The 22177-nt window shown below is 44.0% G+C and overlaps 1 protein-coding gene across 2 annotated transcripts in view; it reads right to left on the minus strand.

Annotated features, from left to right (window-relative positions):
• Positions 1–22177, minus strand: part of LOC120053955 (IQ motif and SEC7 domain-containing protein 3-like) — a 45204-nt gene that overhangs the window by 5730 nt on the left and 17297 nt on the right. For both annotated transcript variants that reach the window (XM_039001285.1, XM_039001287.1), the window contains exons 6-11: positions 21413–21574; positions 19000–19122; positions 8532–8698; positions 5757–5896; positions 3845–3976; positions 838–937 (exon numbers count right to left, since the gene is read on the minus strand). In XM_039001285.1, coding sequence (XP_038857213.1) covers positions 838–937; positions 3845–3976; positions 5757–5896; positions 8532–8698; positions 19000–19122; positions 21413–21574 — 824 coding nt within the window. The remainder of the gene's footprint in view (positions 1–837; positions 938–3844; positions 3977–5756; positions 5897–8531; positions 8699–18999; positions 19123–21412; positions 21575–22177) is intronic.

A 22177-nucleotide genomic window follows, 5' to 3' on the forward strand; every position in this document is an offset into this window, starting at 1 on the left:
TAGTGATAATAATAGTAGAGTAGTAGTAGTAGTAGTAGTAATCGTAGTAGCATAGTAGTGGTAGTAGTAGAGTAGCCGTAGTGATAATACTAGTAGAGTAGCAGTAGTAGTAGTAGTAATAGTAGTAACGTAGTAGTAGTAGTAGTCGTAGTAGTAGTAGTAGTAATAATAGTAGAGTATAAGTATTAGTAGTAATAGTAGTAGTAGTAGTAGTAGTAAAGTAGTAGTAGTAGTAGTAGTAGTAGTAGTAGTAATAGTAGTAATAGTAGTAGTAGTAGTAGTAGTAAAGTAGTAGTAGTAGTAGTAATAATAGTAGAGTAGAAGTAGTAGAGTAGTAGATTAGTAGTAGTAATAATAATCATAGAGTAGTAGTAGTAGTAAAGTAGTAGTAGTAGTAATAATAGTAGAGTAGAAGTAGTAGAGTAGTAGATTAGTAGTAGTAATAATAATAATAGAGTAGTAGTAGTGATAGTAATATTTGTATTTTTTTTATTAACCTTTATTTAACTAGGCAAGTCAGTTAAGAACAAATTCTTATTTTACAATGACGGCCTATCCCGGCCAAACCCTCCCCTAACCCGGACAACGCTGAGCCAATTGTGCGCCGCCCTATCAGACTCCCGATCACGGCCGGTTGTGATCCAGCCCAGCATTGAACCAGGGTCTGTAGTGACACCTCTAGCACTGAGATGCAGTGCCTTAGACCATTGCACCATTCGGGAGCTACTAGTAGTAGTAGTAGTGTAGTAGTAGTTGTAGTAGTAGTAGCAATAGTAGAGTAGTAGTAGTAGAGTAGTTATAGTAGTAGTAGCAAGTTGTAGTAGTTATAGTAGTTACAATCATTGCTGAAGAGGTGAAACTGCATGCCCAGTAGACCCATGGCTTTACAGAAGGTGTAGGAAGCAGAAGTCTTCTTCTTTGGACACAGCTTCAGGATCTGTGTGAGGAGACAACAGAATGGACATAAGCCATACAGTGAGCGCACACACACACACACACACACACACACACACACACACACACACACACACACACACACACACACACACACACACACACACACACGTATACAACAAGTGGTTCTAATCCTGAATGCTGATTGGTTAAAAGCGCATTCCAGCCGGTGTCTATTCCACAAATTTTCACCGGCTAAATCTATGACTGTCTCATCAGCCCAGCCAGACAATTAAATGAACTTGATCTCCACTTTAAAAAGCATCTAGACTTTATCTCACATTTCTTTTAGACTAACATTTAGTTTTCAACAGCGAACATTTGTATAAACCTTGCTATCTGTCTCTCTGACATTTGCAACATTGTTTCAATATTCAAATTCGATCTCCAACTGTCCCATGGAAATGAACGTGTTGGGGTCGGGAGTCGGGACGAGAGGCAGGAAGCGGTTTCAGCCAGTCGAAATCATGAATCAGCTGGCATCATTTTTATGGATATATACAAAGAAATGTCAATTGAAAAAGGTCAAACGAAACGAAGTGCAGCTAGTTTGCAGTCTATCCAGCTTCAGTTTGAAGTGATTGTGTTACTTGTGCTGTTGGTTAGCTCCTCTGAATAACGTTAGTGTCCTAACAGAGAGTACATTTTCTATGCCAGGCGAAATCGTGCCTCATTAGCTCATTATTATGGATGTATCCAAATAAATATCACTAGAAAACAGCTTAAACAAATGCAGCTACTGTTGTTATTCTGTCTGCACTGTTTGACGTGACTGTAAATTAGCCGTAGTTGGCTAACTATCAAGCAAGCCATAAGAACGTTGCCAGCCAGTATGGCAATGGAACATTTAGAACAGTGGTCACCAACGAGTCGATCTCCAAGCCATTTCTAGTCGATATCCAAGGCATTTCTAGTCGATCGCCAAACATTTCTGTAATAAACCCAACGAAAAAGCCTTTGTGTTCCTAATTAGTTTTATTAGTCTCGCGCTGTTGGTGGTAGGTGCATCCCTGGGCGCCGGGTAGGAAAACTGTTACCATTTCATGTGTCTGAAGGTACAAACTCTGCCTTCCCGGTGGGCCTGGAGAGGAAATCAAGTGCTCTACGCGTACCGCTGGCCAATCAGATTGCTCAGATGACCAACTCTGCAGTAACGTAGGAGGCGTAAAAGAAAGCTACGGCAAAATTGATACTGTGAGATTTCAAAACGTTTAAAACCATGACTAGAGAGACTGTCAACGAATACAGCAAAGAGCTGCTGTTTTTATGAGTGAGTTCATGTTTAAGTTCTCACTCAGCACTTACAACACTTTGTATTCAACACTTTTATAACCCATAAAATGCGCGTTCTTCCTATTTCCACTCAGCGCTACAACAAGCAGTGCAGCAGTAATGAATGAGTAGGAAAGTGTATCTATAGGCTTGCGTTGTTGTTATTATTAGCGGCTTGGGTCATTTTTAATATCAAGGAATATTTAAATTTCTCTGTTCATAGGAGTAACAACATGAATTTCTGCATGAGGCAGAAATAATGCGGTGCGACTCGAGTTTCGCCATCAGCTGGAAGAGTGTCCCTTTTTGGTCAGTGTCAGTGGAGGAAAGGGAGAGCGGAGGGATGTTGAGAGACGGACCCTCAGTCTGCTGCTCCCTCCCTGAGACTGACCATCAGATGCAGCCACCATCAGCCCAGTAAAATAAAAAGCAAATTATTTAAATGTATGTTCACTCAGCTGTGCTTCACAAGTAATAGAACAATGTATCTATTACCGGTGTGATCATATAGCCTACCTCAAGATTTGAAATATAATTTAAAAAAATGTCCTGAATGACAATGCATTGGCAGGTAAATTCAAGCAAAGCCAGTATGCGGTGATAATGTATTGGGCCTTGTCACAATTCCTATGGTGAAATGAAGGAGTCAGGTGCAGAGAGCAGGGTAGTTCCGAGCAAGTGGATATTTATTATTTCAACCAGAAATAATCTATGAGACGGCTACGCCACACAACAAAGGGCGCGTCAAAAAATACAGTCCAACATAAATTAGGACAGAATCCACTATATAAATCACCACCACAAAAAACAGAATAACAAGCCCGCACAAAAGTCGGCGGGCCAACTGGGTTTAAATAACACACTAACCCTAAACACAAAACAGGTGTAACCAATTAGACAAACCTAAATGAAAACAGAAAAGGGGATCGGTGGCAGCTAGTAGGCCGGAGACGACGACCGCCGAGCGCCGCCCGAACGGGAAGAGGCACCATCCTCGGCGGGATTCGTAACCGGCCTACAGCTTACTGCACCAACCTCATTGCTACAGAACTGTTTTAATTGGTTAATGTTGCATAGGCTTACATTTTTTAAGTCATGTTAATAAAAAAATCAGAGCGGTAGATCTCGGCATACATTTTGACTCAGAAAGTGATCTTGACTCAGAAAAGGTTGGTGACCCCTGATTTAGAACGAAAGACTGGGTCGTGTCCATAGAAACAGAACAAAAAGACTGAACAACTGGGTCGCATCTCTGGCAACCGAACCAATAGAACGAACGACCAGCCGGCTTGTTTAGCAACCCTAGATTTGTTTTGGGACTATATCTTGTGGAAGGAAGAAAAGTATGAATAAATTCATCAGAATAACGTTTTTAATGAAAATCATTATTTGATTTTGTTGGTACCGTTGTATAAAAGTGATAATGCCCGAGAAGCCGGTGTTTGGAGGATATATTGGCACGGTTTGCCAGGCCTAACAACACCAGTGCCAATATATCCTCCAAACACCAGCTTCTCGGGCATTATCACATAAATAAACACTAGTCATGCTTTAACGTGTGGGTGTGTGTGTGCATGTGTCCATGTGTGCGCGTGTGTGTGCGCGTGTGTGTTCTCACCAGTATGAGGTCGTTGAAAAGGAACACCTCTCTTTGGGTGTTGGCCAGTTTCTGTTTCAGAGGTTTGTTGAAGTCTGCCACCTCGAACAAACGACAGCAGCAGACCAGCCTACGGTGGGGGACAGACAGGATCTACAGAAAAACACACACACACACACATACAGTTGAAGTCGGAAGTTTACATACACTTAGGTTGGAGTCATTAAAACTCATTTTTTCAACCACTCCACAAATGTCTTGTTAACAAACTATAGTTTTGTCAAGTCGGTTAGGACATCTACTTTGTGCATGACACAAGTATTTTTTCCAACAATTGTTTACAGACAGATTATTTCATTTATAATTCACTGTATCACAATTCCAGTGGTCAGAAGTTTACAAACACTAAGTTGACTGTGCCTTTAAACAGCTTGGGAAATTCCAGAAAATTCTGTCATGGCTTTAGAAGCTTCTGATAGGCTAATTGACATAATTTGAGTCAATTGGAGGTGTACCTGTGGATGTATTTCAAGGCCTACCTTCAAACTCAGTGCCTCTTTGCTTGACATCATGGGAAAATCAAAAGAAATCAGCCAAGACCTCAGAAAAAAAATTGTAGACCTCCACAAGTCTGGTTCATCCTTGGGAGCAATTTCCAAACACCTGAAGGTACCACATTCACCTGTACAAACAATAGTACGCAAGTATAAACACCATGGGACCACGCAGCCGTCATACTGCTCAGGAAGGAGACGCGTTCTGTCTCCTAGAGATGAACGTACTTTGGTGCGAAAAGTGCAAATCAATCCCAGAACAACAGCAAAGGACCTTGTGAAGATGCTGGAGGAAACAGGTACAAAAGTATCTATATCCACAGTAAAACGAGTCCTGTATCGACATAACCTGAAAGGCCGCTCAGCAAGGAAGAAGCAACTGCTCCAAAACCGCCATAAAAAGCCAGACTACGGTTTGCAACTGCACATGGGGACAAAGATTGTACTTTTTGGAGAAATGTCCTGTGGTCTGATGAAACAAAAATAGAAAATGTTTGGCCATAATGACCATCGTTATGGAAAAAGGGGGCACACAAGGGGGAACACAATCCCAACCGTAAAGCACGGGTGTGGCAGCATCATGTTGTGGGGGTGCTTTGCTGCAGGAGAGATTGGTGCACTTCACAAAATAGATGGCATCATGAGGCAGGAAAATTATGTGGATATATTGAAGCAACATCTCAAGACAACCGTCTGGAAGATAAAGCTTGGTCGCAAATGGGTCTTCCAAATGGACAATTACCCCAAGCATACATCCAAAGTTGTGGCAAAATGGCTTAAGGACAACAAAGTCAAGGTATTGGAGTGGCCATCACAAAGCCCTGACCTCAATCCTATAGAAAATTTGTGGGCAGAACTGAAAAAGCGTGTGCGAGCAAGGATGCCTACAAACCTGACTCAGTTACACCAGCTCTGTCAGGAGGAATGGGACAAAATTCACCCAACTTATTGCAGGAAGCTTGTGGAAGGCTACCCGAAATGTTTGACCTAAGTTAAACAATTGAAAGGCAATGCTAACAAATACTAATTGAGTGGATGTAAACTTCTGACCCACTGGGAATGTGATGAAAGAAATAAAAATGTAAATAAATAATTCTCTCTACTATTATTCTGACATTTCACATTCTTAAAATAAAGTGGTGATACTAAATGACCTAAGACAGGGAATTTTTACTCGGATTAAATGTCAGGAATTGTGAAAAACTGAGTTTAAATGTATTTGGCTAAGGTGTATGTAAATTTCCGACTTCAACTGTAAACCATTGGGTAAACACACACACAGACTCCACTCTCTCTATCTCTCTCACTATCTCACACACACACACACACATACACCAATCTCTCTTTCTATCTCTCTCTCAGTCACACAACACACTCACAGTCTTCATGCCCAGTATGGACTGTTCCACACGGCTGACGTAGGTGACGTGGTCTTCGTTGGAGCGTAGCTCCCTCTGCTGGGTCCTCTCATAGATCCCTGTCACCATCTCCCTGGGGATGTCTGCTCCGTCGTCCACTCCTGAGGGAACATGGACACACACTACCAGTCACACACAAGGAACTAGAGAGGGAATTCAGAAAATGAATTGCAAACTGAATTGACTCCATTCCTGGTTCAGGCTCGTTGCAGGACAGGGCAGGAGTGGCTGATGTTAGGATCATCAGGGACCTCAGCCATTCGAGCCACGGCCTGTTCTCCCCATTTCCATCACTCAGATGCGGGCAGTACAGGAGCAGCATGGCTAAAACGAACAGACTGGCTTCTACCCCCAGATCATGAGGCTGCTGAATAGCCACCACTAGTCAGCCCCCCCCACCCACCCTTTTCTGCTTCCCCATTGGACATCCCCCCTCAACAGACATCTACCCTGCCCACAGCCCAATGGACATTTATCATACTGAATAGCCACCACTATTCCTACCATATTATTATTATTTTATTATTAATATTATTGTTTCATTCACACCTGCACTGAGCTTAAGTATTTCACTGTACACTGCAACTACATCTGCGACCCTGTGCTTGTGACAAAATAAAAATCAAATCTATCACCCTGCTGTGGCTGTATCTCACCACTAGAGGGAGATCTTGTGTTGTGTTTCAGTCAAGAGAGATTCAACAGAAGCCTCATCCCCAGTAGAACATTTTATTTATTTATTTATTTTATTTAACTAGGCAAGTCAGTTAAGAACAAATTCTTATTTACAATGACGGCGTACACCGGCAAAACCCGGACGACGCTGGGCCAATTGTGCACCGCCCTATGGGACTCCCAGTCACAGCCAGTTGTGATACAGCCTGGAATCAAACCAGGGTCTGTAGTGATGCCTCTAGCACTGAGATGCAGTGCCTTTGACCGCTGCGCCACTCGGGAGCGGACAGGAGTTAATGATGTTCAGCCCCCAGTCCATCCTCTCTCACCCCCCGATTTGGTGTGTTCTCTAGATTCACCATCCCTGATCCCCCACAATTCAATCTGTCTCCTTCAACCAGCTGTCACTCATTCCATATGAAATTGGTCCTGTGTTGTATTAAAATATACAAAACATGACATAGACTGACCAGGTGAATCCAAGTGAGAGCTATGATCCCTTATTGATGTCACTTGTTAAATCCACTTCAATCAGTGTAGATTAAGGGGAGGAGACAGGTTAGATAAGGATTTTTAAACCTTGAGACAATTGAGACATGGATTGTGTATGTGTGCCATTCAGAGTGTAAATGGGCTAGACAAAATATTTAAGTGCCTTTGAACAGGGTATGTTAGTAGGTGCCAGGCGCACCGGTTTGTGTCAAGAACTGCAACACTGCTATTTTTTTCACGCCCCCAGTTTCCCGTGTGTTTCCGTGTGTTTCCCGTGTGTTTCCGTGTGTTTCCCGTGTGTTTCCCGTGTGTTTCCCGTGTGTTTCCCGTGTGTTTCCCGTGTGTAACTTGACACAACTGTGGGAGTCAATATGGGCCAGCATCCCTGTGGAACGCTTTTGACACCTTGTAGAGTCCATGCCCCGACACAGAGGCTGTTCTGAGGGCGAAAGGGTGTGCAACTCAATATTGGGAAGGTGTTCCTAATGTTTGGTATACTCAGTGTACAAAGCATTGTCTGTGCGCCTGTTCTATAAATAACCGCTCCAGTGTCTCTAGTCTCTAACACCAGGCTCAGAAACGCTGTCATAAATGTTGCAAGACTTCTGCAGTTTATTATACTGAGTCAAACACACACAGGCACACACTGTCCATAAATTACCACTGTGGACTTCAGATTATTTTTATTCTTTCTTCTATCAGTAGGCTCAAAAGAAAAGCAAAAAAGGCAAAAACAAAGACGCAACCCCCCTAACAATCTAGGTACCGTTTAACAAGCTAGGTACCGTTTAACAAGCTAGGTACCGTTTAACAATCTAGGTACCGTTTAACAATCTAGGTACCGTTTAACAATCTAGGTACCGTTTAACAATCTAGGTACCGTTTAACAATCTAGGTACCGTTTAACAAGCTAGGTACCGTTTAACAAGCTAGGTACCGTTTAACAAGCTAGGTACCGTTTAATAAGCTAGGTACCGTTTAACAAGCTAGGTACCGTTTAACAAGCTAGGTACCGTTTAACAAGCTAGGTACCGTTTAACAAGCTAGGTACCGTTTAACAAGCTAGGTACCGTTTAACAAGCTAGGTACCGTTTAACAAGCTAGGTACCGTTTAACAAGCTAGGTACCGTTTAATAAGCTAGGTACCGTTTAACAATCTAGGTACCGTTTAACAAGCTAGGTACCGTTTAACAAGCTAGGTACCGTTTAACAAGCTAGGTACCGTTTAATAAGCTAGGTACCGTTTAATAAGCTAGATACCGTTTAACAAGCTAGGTACTGTTTAACAAGCTAGATACCGTTTAATAAGCTAGGTACCGTTTAATAAGCTAGATACCGTTTAACAAGCTAGATACCGTTTAACAAGCTAGGTACCGTTTAACAAGCTAGGTACCTTTTAATAAGCTAGGTACCGTTTAATAAGCTAGGTACCGTTTAATAAGCTAGGTACCTTTTAATAAGATAGATACCGTTTAACAAGCTAGGTACCGTTTATAGATTTGTGTTTCACACACAAACAACACACAGACAGACAAACACAGACACACATATACAAAGACAGCCAGTCACCTCGTAGGTTGCGTATGAAGTCGTCAAGGCCCATCTTGCGTTGAGGTTTGATGTTAGGGGAATACATATCAGTGTTGAGGAGGACCACAGCAAAGGCCAGGATGAAAATGGTGTCTGGGTTATGGAACTGCTGCACCACCTCGGGATTACACATACAATACCTCTGACTGGAGAGATGGAGAGAGAGAGATGTAAAGAGAGTTGTTATTACACATACAGTATCTCTAACAGGGGGGCAGAGGGAGATATTGAAAAAGAGACAGAGAATGAGATAGTCAAAGAGAGTCAAAGAGAGAGACAGTGAAAGGTACACAAAGACAAAGAGAGTGAAATAATAACAATAATAATTTGGTGGATGCATAAAAGCACTGCCATGAGCTGCCCAGTGACAAGAGCCTACCAGACAAGCTAAATTACTTCTATGCTCGCTTCGAGGCTAGCAACACGGAAGCATGCTGGCCAACTGGCAAGCGTCTTCACTGACATTTTCAACATGTCTGTAATGGCAGTCTAAGTCGTCCTCCTCCTCAGACGAGGAGAGGCGAGAAGGATCTGATGACCAATGTGCAGCGTGGTAATTTTCCATTATTTAATTAACACAAAACAAGACACTATACAAAATGACAAAACAAACTAACCGTCACAGTCCTATCTGGTGCAGAACACAAACACAGAGACAGGAAACAACCACCCACAATCCCCAACACAAAACAAGCCACCTATATATGATTCTCAATCAGGGACAACGATTGACAGCTGTCTCTGATTGAGAACCATATTAGGCTGAACACAGAAACAGACGAACTAGACACACAACATAGAATTCCCACCCAGCTCACGTCCTGACCAACACTAAACAAGCAAAACACATAAGAACTCTGGTCAGGACGTTACAGTACCCCCCTCCTGAGGTGCGGACTCCGAACGCACCCCTAAAACTCAAGAGGAGGGCCTGGGTGGGCATCTGTCCGCGGTGGCGGCTCCGGCGCAGGACGAGGACACCACTCCACCACTGTCTTTGTCCCCCTCCTTAGCGTCCTTTGAGTGGCGACCCTCGCCCACGACCTCGGCCTAAGAATCCTCCCCAAGGCCCCCACATGATTTAGGAGGTAGCTCAGGACAGAGAGGTAGCTCAGGACAGAGAGGTAGCTCAGGACAGAGAGGTAGCTCAGGACAGAGAGGTAGCTCAAGACAGAGAGGTAGCTCAAGACAGAGAGGTAGCTCAAGACAGAGGGGCAACTCCGGACTGAATGGCAGCTCCGGACTGAATGGCAGCTCCGGACTGAATGGCAGCTCCGGACTGAATGGCAGCTCCGGACTGAATGGCAGCTCCGGACTGAGTGGCAGCTCATGACTGTAGGGCGGCTCATGACTGGAGGGCGGCTCATGACTGGAGGGCGGCTCATGACTGGAGGGCGGCTCATGACTGGAGGGCGGCTCATGACTGGAGGGCGGCTCATGACTGGAGGGCGGCTCTGGCAGCTCCTGACTGGCTGGCAGCTCCTGACTGGCTGGCGGCTCTGGCAGCTCCTGACTGGCTGGCGGCTCTGGCAGCTCCTGACTGGCTGGCGGCTCTGGCAGCTCCTGACTGGCTGGCGGCTCTGGCAGCTCCTGACTGGCGGGCGGCTCTGGCAGCTCCTGACTGGCGGACGGCTCTGAAGGCTCGTGGCAGACGGACGGCTCAGATGGCGCTGGGCAGACGGACGGCTCAGATGGCGCTGGGCAGACGGACGGCTCAGATGGCGCTGGGCAGACGGATGGCTCAGATGGCGCTGGGCAGACGGATGGCTCAGATGGCGCTGGGCAGACGGATGGCTCAGATGGCGCTGGGCAGACGAGCAGTGCAGGCGGCGTTGGGCAGGCAGGCAGTACAGACGGTGCTGGGCAGACGAGCAGTGCAGGCGGCGTTGGGCAGACGGCCGACTCTGACCTGCTGAGGCGCACAGTAGGCCTGGTGCGTGGTGCCGGAACTGGAGGTACCGGGCTGAGGGCACGCACCTCAGGGCGAGTGCGGGGAGAAGGAACAGTGCGTACAGGGCTCTGGAGACGCACAGGAGGCTTGGTGCGTGGTGCCGGAACTGGAGGTACTGGGCTGGAGACACGCACCATAGGGAGAGTGCGTGGAGGAGGAACAGGCCTCTGGAGACGCACTGGAAGCCTGGTGCGTGGTGTAGGCACTGGTGGTACTGGGCTGGGGCCACGCACCATAAGGTGAGTGCGGGGTGCTGGAACTGGAGGAAATGGGCTGGGGCGGGAAGGTGGCGCCGGATATACCGGACCGTGCAGGCGTACTGGCTCCCTTGAGCACCGAGCCTGCCCAACCTTACCTGGTTGAATGCTCCCCGTAGCCCGTCCAGTGCGGGGAGGTGGAATAACCCGCACTGGGCTGTGTTGGCGAACCGGGGACACCATGCGTAAGGTTGGTGCCATGTACACCGGCCCGAGGAGACGTACTGGAGGCCAGATATGTAGAGCCGGCTTCATGGCACTTGGCTCAATGCTCAATCTAGCCCGGCCAGTGCGGGGAGGTGGAATAACCCGCACCGGGCTATGCACACGTACCGGAAACACCGTGCGCTCTTCCGCATAACACGGTGTCTGCCCGTACTCCCGCTCTCCACGGTAAGCATGGGAAGTGGGCGCAGGTTTCCTACCTACCTTCGCCACACTACCCTTTAGCCCCCTCCCAAGAAATTTTTGGGGTTTCTTCGCGGGCTTCCAGCCACGCTTCCGTGCTGCCTCCTCATACCACCGCTCCTGGGCTTTAGCTGCCTCCATCTCTTCCCGAGAGCGGCGATATTCTCCAATGTGAGCCCAGTGTCCTTTACCCTCCAGAATTTCCTCCCATGTCCAGGATTCCTGTGTAGTGGGCCGCTGCTGCTCGTACTCACGCTGCTTGGTCCGAGTTTGGTGGGTGGTTCTGTAACGGCAGTCTAAGTCGTCCTCCTCCTCAGACAAGGAGAGGCGAGAAGGATCTGAGGACCAATGTGCAGCGTGGTAATTTTCCATTATTTAATTAACACAAAACAAGACACTATACAAAATGACAAAACAAACTAACCGTCACAGTCCTATCTGGTGCAGAACACAAACACAGAGACAGGAAACAACCACCCACAATCCCCAACACAAAACAAGCCACCTATATATGATTCTCAATCAGGGACAACGATTGACAGCTGTCTCTGATTGAGAACCATATTAGGCTGAACACAGAAACAGACGAACTAGACACACAACATGGAATTCCCACCCAGCTCACGTCCTGACCAACACTAAACAAGCAAAACACATAAGAACTCTGGTCAGGACTTTACAATGTCCCTGACTGAGTCTGTAATACCAACATGTTTCAAGCAGACCACCATAGTCCCTGTGCCCAAGAACACTAAGTTAACCTGCCTAAATGACTACAGACCCGTAGCATTCACGTCTGTAGCCATGAAGTGCTTTGAAAGGCTGGTCATGGCTCACATCAACACCATTATCCCAGAAACCCTAGACCCACTCCAATTTGCATACCGCCCAAACAGATCCACAGATGATGCAATCTCTATTGCAGTCCACACTGCCCTTTCCCACCTGGACAAAAGAAACACATACGTGAGAATGCTATTTATTGACTACAGCTCAGCACCATAGAGCCCTCAAAGCTCATCACTTAGCTAAGGACGCTGGGACTAAGCACCTCCCACTGCAACTGGATCCTGGACTTCCTGACGGGCCGCCCCCAGGTGGGAAGGGTAGGTAACAACACATCTGCCACGCTGATCCTCAACACGGGGGCCATTAGGGGGTGCGTGCTCAGCCCCCTCCTGCACTCCCTGTTCACCCATGACTGCATGGCCAAGCACGACTTCAACACCATCATTAAGTTTGCAGACGACACAACAGTGGTAGGCCTGATCACCAATAACAATGAGACAGCTTATAGGGAGGAGGTCGGAGACCTGGCCGTGTGGGGCCAGGATAACAACCTCTCCCTCAACGTGATGAAGACAAAAGAGATGATTGTGGACTACAGGAAAAGGAGGACCGAGCACACCCCCATTCTCATCGACGGGGCTGTAGTGGAGCAGGTTGAGAGCTTCAAGTTCCTTGGTGTCCACATCACCAACAAACTAACATGGTCCAAGTACACCAAGACAGTCATGAAGAGGACACGACAAAGCCTATTCCCCCTCAGGGGACTGAAAATATTTGGCGTGGGTCCTCAGATCCTCAAAAAGTTCTACAGCTGCACCATCAAGAGCATCCTGACTGGTTGCATCACTGCCTGGTATGGCAACTGCTCGGCCTCTGAGCACAAGGCACTAGAGGGTAGTGCGTACGGCCCAGTACATCACTGTGGCCAAGCTTCCTGCCATCCAGGACCTCTATACCAGGCAGTGTCAGAGGAAGCCCTTAAAAATTGTCAAAGACTCCAGCCACCCTAGTCATAGACTATTGTCTCTGCTACCGCACGGCAAGCGATACTGGAGCGCCAAGTCTAGGTCCAAAAGGCTTCTTAACAGCTTCTAACCCCAAGCCATAAGACTCCTGAACAGCTAATCAAATGGCTACCCAGGACCGCATTTTGAAAACACATCAAACCCCTTGAAAGATTCCACCAACGCTGCCTCAGGAAAATACTTAACATCAGCTGGGAAGACAGACAAACCAACATCAGTGACCTGGGGTGAACCAACTCCTCCAATATAGAAGCCATCGTAATGAGACCAACTCCGATGGGCAGGTCATCTCAAGAGGATGAGCGACTCAAGGCTTCCTAAACAGATCTTCTACTCACAGCTAGAGAAAATAGTTGTATTTTGTAATTTATTTGAAAATACCAACTTTTCAAATACTCGAGGTAGTCGAATATATAGATTCAACTAAAGGCATCTATTGGCATCTATTTTCTCTGATATTCAAATACAGGTTTCAGAAAAACAAATAATATTTGAAGGTATTTGAATATATGCAAGTTATTCGACTGCCAAATAAGTGTTTAACCGACATTTTTCAGAATTGCTTTACATCCTGCATTACATTACTCTTTACATCATTGTCATAGCCTATGATTCTTTAACGGTCATTTTAGATCTTGGTTAATCATTTAAGATGGAAATTGCATTTGATGAACATCAAGGTCTCAAACTTAAGCCGCTCTGAGGGCAAAAGGGGGGCGGGTGCAACTCAATATTAGGAAGGTGTTCCTAATGTTTGGTAAACTCAGTGTATATGGTTCTACACAAATGGCCTAGGACATGAACATATGATAGACACATTTTTATGTACAAAAATATATAATTAATAATAATAATTAACACAGAGTGGTAAATCAACACTGAAAGTGTGGAGTCTGTGGACCCATATAGACACTGGAAAAGTGTTCAATTAACACACTGCTTAGTGTAAAGACTTATTCAAATATTTTCAGTGTTAATTGTCAGTGTTAATTATATACATTTACTATATATTATTATATATATAATTTTACCACCAATAATTTGCAGTGCAGTATAGTATCGCCTCTTATTTATACTTACAGTTCCCTTTTTCTACATTTTGTTACGTTACAGCCTTATTCTAAAATGGATTAAATACTTATCCTCATCAATTTACACACAATACCCCATAATGACAAAGTGAAAACAGCATTGAAGGTTCCCAAGAATACAGTGGCCTCCATCATTCTTAAATGGAAGAAGTTTGGAACCACCAACACTTTTCCTAGAGCTGGCCGCCCGTCCAAACTGAGCAATTGGGGGAGAAGGGCCTTGGTCAGGGAGGTGACCAAGAACCTGATGGTCACTCTGACAGAGCTCCAGAGTTCCTCTGTGGAGATGGGAGAACCTTCCAGAAGGACAACCATCTCTGCAGCACTCCACCAATCAGACCTTTATGGTAGAGTGGCCAGACTGAAGCCACTTATCAGTAAAAGGCACATGACAGCCCCCTTGGAGTTTGCCAAAAGGAACCTAAAGACTCTCAGACAATGAGAAACAAGATTCTCTGGTCTGATGAAAACAAGATTGAACTCTTTGGCCTGTATGCCAAGTGTCACATCTGGAGGAAACTTGGCACCATCCCTACGATGAAGCATGGTGGTGGCAGCATCAGGCTGTGGGGATGTTTTTTAGCGTCAGGAACTGGGAGACTCGTCAGGAACGAGGGAAAGATCAACAGACAAAAGTACAGATAGATCCTTGATGAAAACCTGCGCCAAAGCGCTCAGGACCTCAGACTGGGGTGAAGGTTTACCTTCCAACAGGACAATGACCCTAAGCACACAGCCAAGACAACGCAGGATTGGCTTCGGGAAAAGTCTCTGAATGTCCTTGAGTGACCCAGCCAGAGCCAGGACTTGAACCTGATTAAACATCTCTGGAGAGACCTGAAAATAGCTGTGCAGTGACGCTCCCCATTCAACCTGAGCTTGAGGATCTGCAGAGAAGAATGGTAAAACTCCCCAAATACAGGTGTGCCAAGATTGTAGCGTCACACTCAAGAGGCTATAATCGATGCCAAAGGTGCTTCAACAAAGTACTGAGTAAAGGGTCTGAATACTTATGTAAATGTGATATTTCAGTTTTTTTCTTATATACATTTGTAAAAATGTCTAAAACCCTGTTTTTGCTTTGTCCTTATGGGGTATTGTGTGTAGATTGATGAGGGGGAAGAAACAATTGAATCAATTTTAGAATATGGCTGTAATGAAACAAAATGTGGAAAAAGTCAAGGGGTCTGAATGCATGGTATACTGTACAACAACTAACTGTATTTGGGAAGTACACAGAAATTCTAATTCCAATTATTTTCAATACTTAAAAATGTTTTTATTCCCTTTCTGAATTGACTGGAACTGACTTCAACATTGGTTAGCATACTTGGGATGCAACCATGCCTAGGATTTGACCTCACAACTTCTTGGATGCCAGCAACCTGAATTTCCTGCTTCACCACCAGGTCTGTGGCCATGACAGATATCTGCCCCAGATTTATTGGCTAGAACGCATTTCTGCACTTTGCTAAAAGTTGTCCGGAATCAAGTCAATATACGTGTGACTATCTAACAACACCAACGAAAATGAAGCAGCTCTCTGGGACACTTGACATTAAGACCTAGATTCAATCAGATCAAGCATAAACACGTGATTGGCGACACCTTTTTTGGCGGTTTTGGAGTTGTAACTGCGTTAGACCTGTCAAATCGGTGAGCAGCTGCCTGTGTAATCATTGTCACGAAGCCACACCAGTCCTACTCACGTTCGAATTTCAGAACGAGTGTCACGCCCTGACCTTAGAGAGCCTTTTTTATGTCTCTATTTGGTTTGGTCAGGGTGTGATTTGGGTGGGCATTCTATGTTCTTTATTTCTATGATTTGTGTTTCTATGTTTTGGCCGGGTATGGTTCTCAATCAAGGGACATCTGTCTATCGTTGTCTCTGATTGGGAATCATACTTAGGCAGCCTGTTTTGCCACCTTAGGTGGTGGGATGTTGTTTTTGTTAGCTCTGTGTATCCTTCAAGACGTTACGTTCGTTGTTCTTTTGTTGTTTTGTTTGGTGTTTTTTTTTTTTTTTAAGAAGCAAGAACACGTACCACGCTGCACCATGGTATTCTTCCGACGAGCGTGACAACGAGAAAGTGTAGGCTACTCTATATAGAAATAATGACACTCAAATGTAAAATCATTAAACAAAATAGTGAGGATTTCTATCAGCCTAATTGAGGTATAGATTACATATCATATTCCGGTGTTACAACTAGTAAACATGTAAGTCCTGGTATACTTCCAGGAGATACTTGTGGATTTGACAGCTCTAATGCAGTTCCACTGTCACGGATCCCTCCGGAACATTCATTACGCACACCTGTCCCCTGTTCCCACTGATTAGTACTTGTATAAGTGTGCCCTTTGGTTTCCATTGGGCTGTCGTTTATTGTTACAATGTCCGTTGGTGCCTGTGAGTACCTGTGCTGTGTGTTTTGGCTTTCGTGCCCTTGTGGATTGCGCAGATGATTATGGGTCTCGTCCTGTGGGTTAATCATTGTGCGCGTGTGTTATTTATTCAATGTACTCCTCGCTCTTTTGTTTTGGGTTTCTACCCTGTGTTTTGTTACTTGTTTGTTTGGTCTTCGTCCCCATGCCTTTACACGGCACGCCGTAATAAAAAAAACTATTACGCATTCCTGCGTCTGTCTCCTGATCCTTCATGCCAACGTGACATCCACCACCGAAACAACCGCTATGCAGGTGTTTGTTAGTGCAGATCTGATAGGGCTAGATTCTAAGTGTGCATAAAAAAACTGAGCTAATATGGCTTACTTGCTTAAACAAATGTGGTTTCTGCTGACAATTGAGATGTACAAACTGTCATAAGGGGATGACGAGCGGATGAGAGGCAATCTGTTATTTAGATTGAGACTTTAATGAGTGAACTAGGACGGACGTGGTCAATATAACTATTTGTTTAGCACTTTTGAAATGTACAGCGACAGATTACAGAACATGGGCCGGTCTTACAGTATTCTCCCAAGTCAGAACCGTGGATAAATAAAGGGGGCATATAAGCATACAATGAAAGCTCTTACAATATTTGAAGATGACATTTCTCTAAAACAGGCTATAGGCTACATGTGCACCACCAACAGCTAACAGCTTACTACACAACATACAGCTAGTATTACTTTCTTAGCTACAGTATACATATATCCCTGGCATATTACATCATTTATGCAGCAGCATACAAGACATTTTTGGACTCACCTTTTTGTGCTGTGCCCACTTGAACAGGAAGGTGGCGCGGCGGTCCTTCGTAGGAAAATTTTGTCATCAAACTTTATCGTCAAAGTCTGTCATTCTCTGGATTTATGGTGCTTTCAAGACAACTGGGAACACGTAAAAAAACAAGGTTGAATCATGATGACATCAGTGATCTTCAGGTTGGAGCTCTAGAAAGAGGCGACTTGCAATTCCAAGTTGGATGACCATTCAAAACATATTTTCCCAGTCGGAGCTTGTTTTTTTCCAAGTTCCCAATTGTCTTGAACGCACTGAAGGCAGATTTCCCAGTTCTGAGTTTCCAGTTGTTTTGAGCACGGCAGAAGTCATGCTGGATTGACAGCATTGCCAATGTTGAATGTTAATCCTTTTAAGCTTGGAAAAGACACCCTTAAACCCAGATTTGGGACCACACACCCACTCCACTGAATAGCAGGCTAGTGATTGCTTTGCAATGCTTGCAGTTAGCCACTGATTCCTTCCAAACCACTCATTGTTGAATTTGCGATTTCCAACTTGTTGTGTAATGTTTTTGTCCAATGGCCGATGAGCATCGATACGTTTTATCTATAATTTTTCTTCATTATTTATCTTCATATGACAAGGATTGAAAAGGATTTGCCAGTAGATTGTCGACTTCATACATGTTGATGAATGCTAGCTTGCTATCAAAGCTACTGTAGATATGTGATTTGACTCAATTTTATCTGTGGCCAATGACCTTGAGCCTTCTTGGATGGGCACTTCTAATGTAACTCTATGGCAGCACCCAAAGGGTTCGAATTCTCGAGCTCTACCCTTAGATTTTTCAAGGCGTAGTTTCCCCACGAGTGACAGAACATTGAAACAATCATGGCGCAACTAGAAAACATTACCAACGTTCCGTATTTTCCGCTGGCTGCCCCACAACCACAGAATGCACTGAGTTAGGCTGAAACACCTGCAGTTTGGAGCTGCCTTACAAAATGTGGCTTTATTAATCATTTTTGTTAATTTTTTTACCTTGTTTGCAAACTGATATGTGACATGTATTAATGCCAAAATAACAGGTACCACTGCTTCACATGTTGTCACATATTGCTTCACATGGTTGTCACATGTTATCACATTAACTTCACATTAAATCACATTAAATGAGATCTCACAAGATCACGTGCTCGCTCACATGATCACATGAGAAATTAATGTGTTTATCCGTAAAGGAATACCTCCGTTAAAATGACTTCTTATGTCACCCTTATGACAGATGACATAACATCTGTTACCTAACAGACCTGTAATAGCATGTCTACCCTACTACCCCCTCCCAGTTCTGTATTATGTCATCCTTGAGCTGTTCTTGTCTAATGATTTTCTGTATTATGTCATTCTGTATTATGTTTCATGTTTTGTGTGGACCCCAGGAAGAGTAGCTGCTGAATGGAGATCCTAATAAAATACCAATACCAAAGACCCTAATCCAGGATGTAGGACACTTCTTGTTTTAGACCTGGGAGAACACTCGGTAGGTGGAATTGAGCTAACCTCTGATATTGATAGATTATCTCAGCTGCTGAGGTTATTAGTAGTTAGGTCAAATGTGGTGCTACGTTGGAACCTGCTGTTCATGGCACTCAAGAACTAGAGTGCCTAACCCTGGAGTAACCCTGATTGACTGATCAGTTTAAGGGTGTGATGTGATTGGTTGATGGGTCTGACCTGAAAGCTTCAATGAGTCTCTCCACCTTCTGGGCCTCTCCCTGGACTCTGATGTGAGACTGGAACTTCCTCAGAGCCTCATCCAGCTCCATCCCAGAGAAGTCCATCTCATCCACCACACAGCTAGAGAGACAGAGGGGGAGGAGAGGTTAGTTGCGTATGTCTCGCTCATGTCACTGTTGACGTCATTGGTGTGTGTGTGTGTGTGTGTGTGTGTGTGTGTGTGTGTGTGTGTGTGTGTGTGTGTGTGTGTGTGTGTGTGTGTGTGTGTGTGTGTGTGTGTGTGTGTGTGTGTGTGTGTACGAGGGTGAGTGTATAACTGCTCTTGGTGGTTTTTTTCTTCCTTTTTTAGTCATAGTTTCATTACAGAACCACTGACCTGGAAAACATATACACACACACACAAATATGCTTACACACTTAACAAATGCAAATATACAGTACATATTCCGTCCAATGGATAAGGGCAAAGAAAGCTGTGTGAGACAGAGAGAGAGAGATAGAGGGGGAGTAGAGAGAAAAGAAGAGAGAGAAGGGCGAGAGATGTAGAGAAAAACATTGTGCTGAGTGCTGTGACCTATTTTTTCTCAAAGCAAAACACACTCTCTCCTGGCTCTCTCTGCAGTATGAGAGCATGCATCCATGTGTGTGTGTGTGTGTGTGTGTGTGTGTGTGTGTGTGTGTGTGTGTGTGTGTGTGTGTGTGTGTGTGTGTGTGTGTGTGTGTGTGTGTGTGTGTGTGTGTGTGTGTGTGTGTGTGTGTGTGTGTGTGTGTGTGTGTGTGTGTATACAGTGGGGTCTGGAATTATTGGATCCCTTGATAAAGATCAGCAAAAAGACTGTATAAAATAAATAATACAAATACTATGCTATATTGTATGCTCAAACTACATATACTGTACTAATACAATTGCTCAGAGAAAGAGATTTTGTTTAACAAGTAATACAAAACTCTCAGAAAGCTAGAGGTCAACATTTTCTGCAAATGCAATGTTATTTTGAAAGCCAAACCCACCATTGTTGAGCGATGCCTAAGAGCTCTACCTTCATGTCAACTGACCAAAGTTTGGAGGTTTGCTGAACGGAACGTCACTTGGATTGGAACCAGTGCTCGGTCATATGACATGAAAATAGAGGTCTTTGGCCGTGCACACCAGCAGTGGGTTTGGCCTTCGAAAGAGCAATGCATATGCAGAAAATACCTTATCCCTACTGTAAAATCTGATGGTGGATCTGTGATGTTATGGGGAAAATTTGCTTCCACTAGTCCTGGGTCTTCCAGCAGGACAATAACCCCAAGCACACATCAAAATCCACAAAGAAATTGTTAATTGACCACAAAATCAACATCACACTCAAGACATGAACCCCGTTAAAAACCTCTGGTTTGAATTGAATAGGGCAGTCCATAAGCGCAGACGAAGGATGTCAAGGATCTGGAAATATTCTGTATGGAGGGATGACCTAATATCCCTCACAATGTGTTCTCCAATCTCATAAAACATTTTAGAAAAAGGCTCAGTGTCATTATCCAATATTTATTTTAAAAAAAATGTGTATTACTTGTTAAACAAAATCACTTTCTCTGAGCAATTTTATTAGTATAAAATGAAAATTAAATTGAGCATACAATATTTTTGGAGCATACAATCAGTGGTGTAAAGTAATTAAGTAAAATTACTTCAAGTACTACTTAAGTTGTTTTTTGGGGTATCTGTAATTTTGACAACTTTTACTTTTACTTCACTACATTCCGAAATAAAATAATGTACTTTTTACTCCATACATTTTCCCTGACACCCAAAAGTACTCTTTACATTTTGAATGCTTAACAGGACAGGAAAATGGTCCAATTCACCCACTTATCAAGAGAACGTCCCAGGTCAACCCTTGTGCCTCTGATCTGGCGGACTCATAGCACACATGCTTTGTTTGTTAATTATGTCTGAGTGTTGGAGTGTGCCCCTGGCTATCCATAAATAAATAAATAAATAAATAAAACAAGAAAATGGTGCTGTCTGGTTTGCTTAATGTAAGGCATTTTAAATGATTCATACTTTTACTTTTGATACTTAAGTATATTTAAAATCAAATACTTTTAGACTTTTACTCAAGTAGAATTTTACTGGGTGACTTTCAATTTTTACTTTTTCATTTTCTATTAAGGTATCTTTACTTATACTCAAGTATGACGATTGGGTACTTTTTCCAGCACTGCATACAATATACAGTAGCTCAGTATTTGTATTATTTATTTTATACAGTCTTTTTTGCTCATCTTTATCAAGGGATCCAATCATTCCGGACCCTAACGTATGTGTAAAACATATTGTATATGCCGTATGCATGCATTCAAGTGTGTATGTGTGGTTATCTGTGCGTGTGTGTGTGCTATATTTTGTGTGTGGACTCACTCCAGGACGTCTCTGTTGAAGAGCAGCTTACTGTTCCCAAGGAACTCTCCAATCATCTGTCGGCTCAGGCCCTTCCTCTGTAGCAGGAAGTGGGCCACGCCCATGGGCGTGTCTGGGACAAAACCACGCGTGATCAGGAAGTGGATGCCTCGCTCTGGGTTCCTACAGCAGAGATAGACAGCACAATATCGGTGTATGCATGTGTGTGTGGGTGGATGTGGATAGGACCGTAAAGTAACAGGCAACTCTCTCAGCGATACACTTTAGCTAATTTACATTAACTACAGGCTGCTGGCCAACAGTATGTACCACTATATATAGAGAACACCTCTCTCTCTCTCTCTCTCTCTCTCTCTCTCTCCCTTTTCCCTCTACCCCTCTCTAGACCAGATACCTGTTCTGTGAATAATTCTGTGAGTAGCTAAAGGACAATTCGACCCTGTGTGTGTCCGGGAATTGAATTGAGAATGCCTCAAATTCCAATTCAATTCTTAAATTTGAATTGAAGTAGTAAACAGGATGCAGAATTGCAATTTTAATTTTAATTAAAGGAAATAGAATTGAATTCAGTGAAATTAAATACAATTCAAATGCCTCTTCTATTTTAGGTATAATCTATACAAATATACATCTTGTACATAAAACATCAAACATGTCGTTATATACATGCATATAAAATATTGTTGAAGCAATTGATTTTCAGCACTAACTCTTAAAAGGATTGATCAAGGAAAACAAACCCACTGGGCACAGACGTCAATTCAA

The sequence above is a fragment of the Salvelinus namaycush genome, chromosome 9, assembly GCF_016432855.1.
Source record: "Salvelinus namaycush isolate Seneca chromosome 9, SaNama_1.0, whole genome shotgun sequence".
NCBI classification, from domain to species: domain Eukaryota; kingdom Metazoa; phylum Chordata; class Actinopteri; order Salmoniformes; family Salmonidae; genus Salvelinus; species Salvelinus namaycush.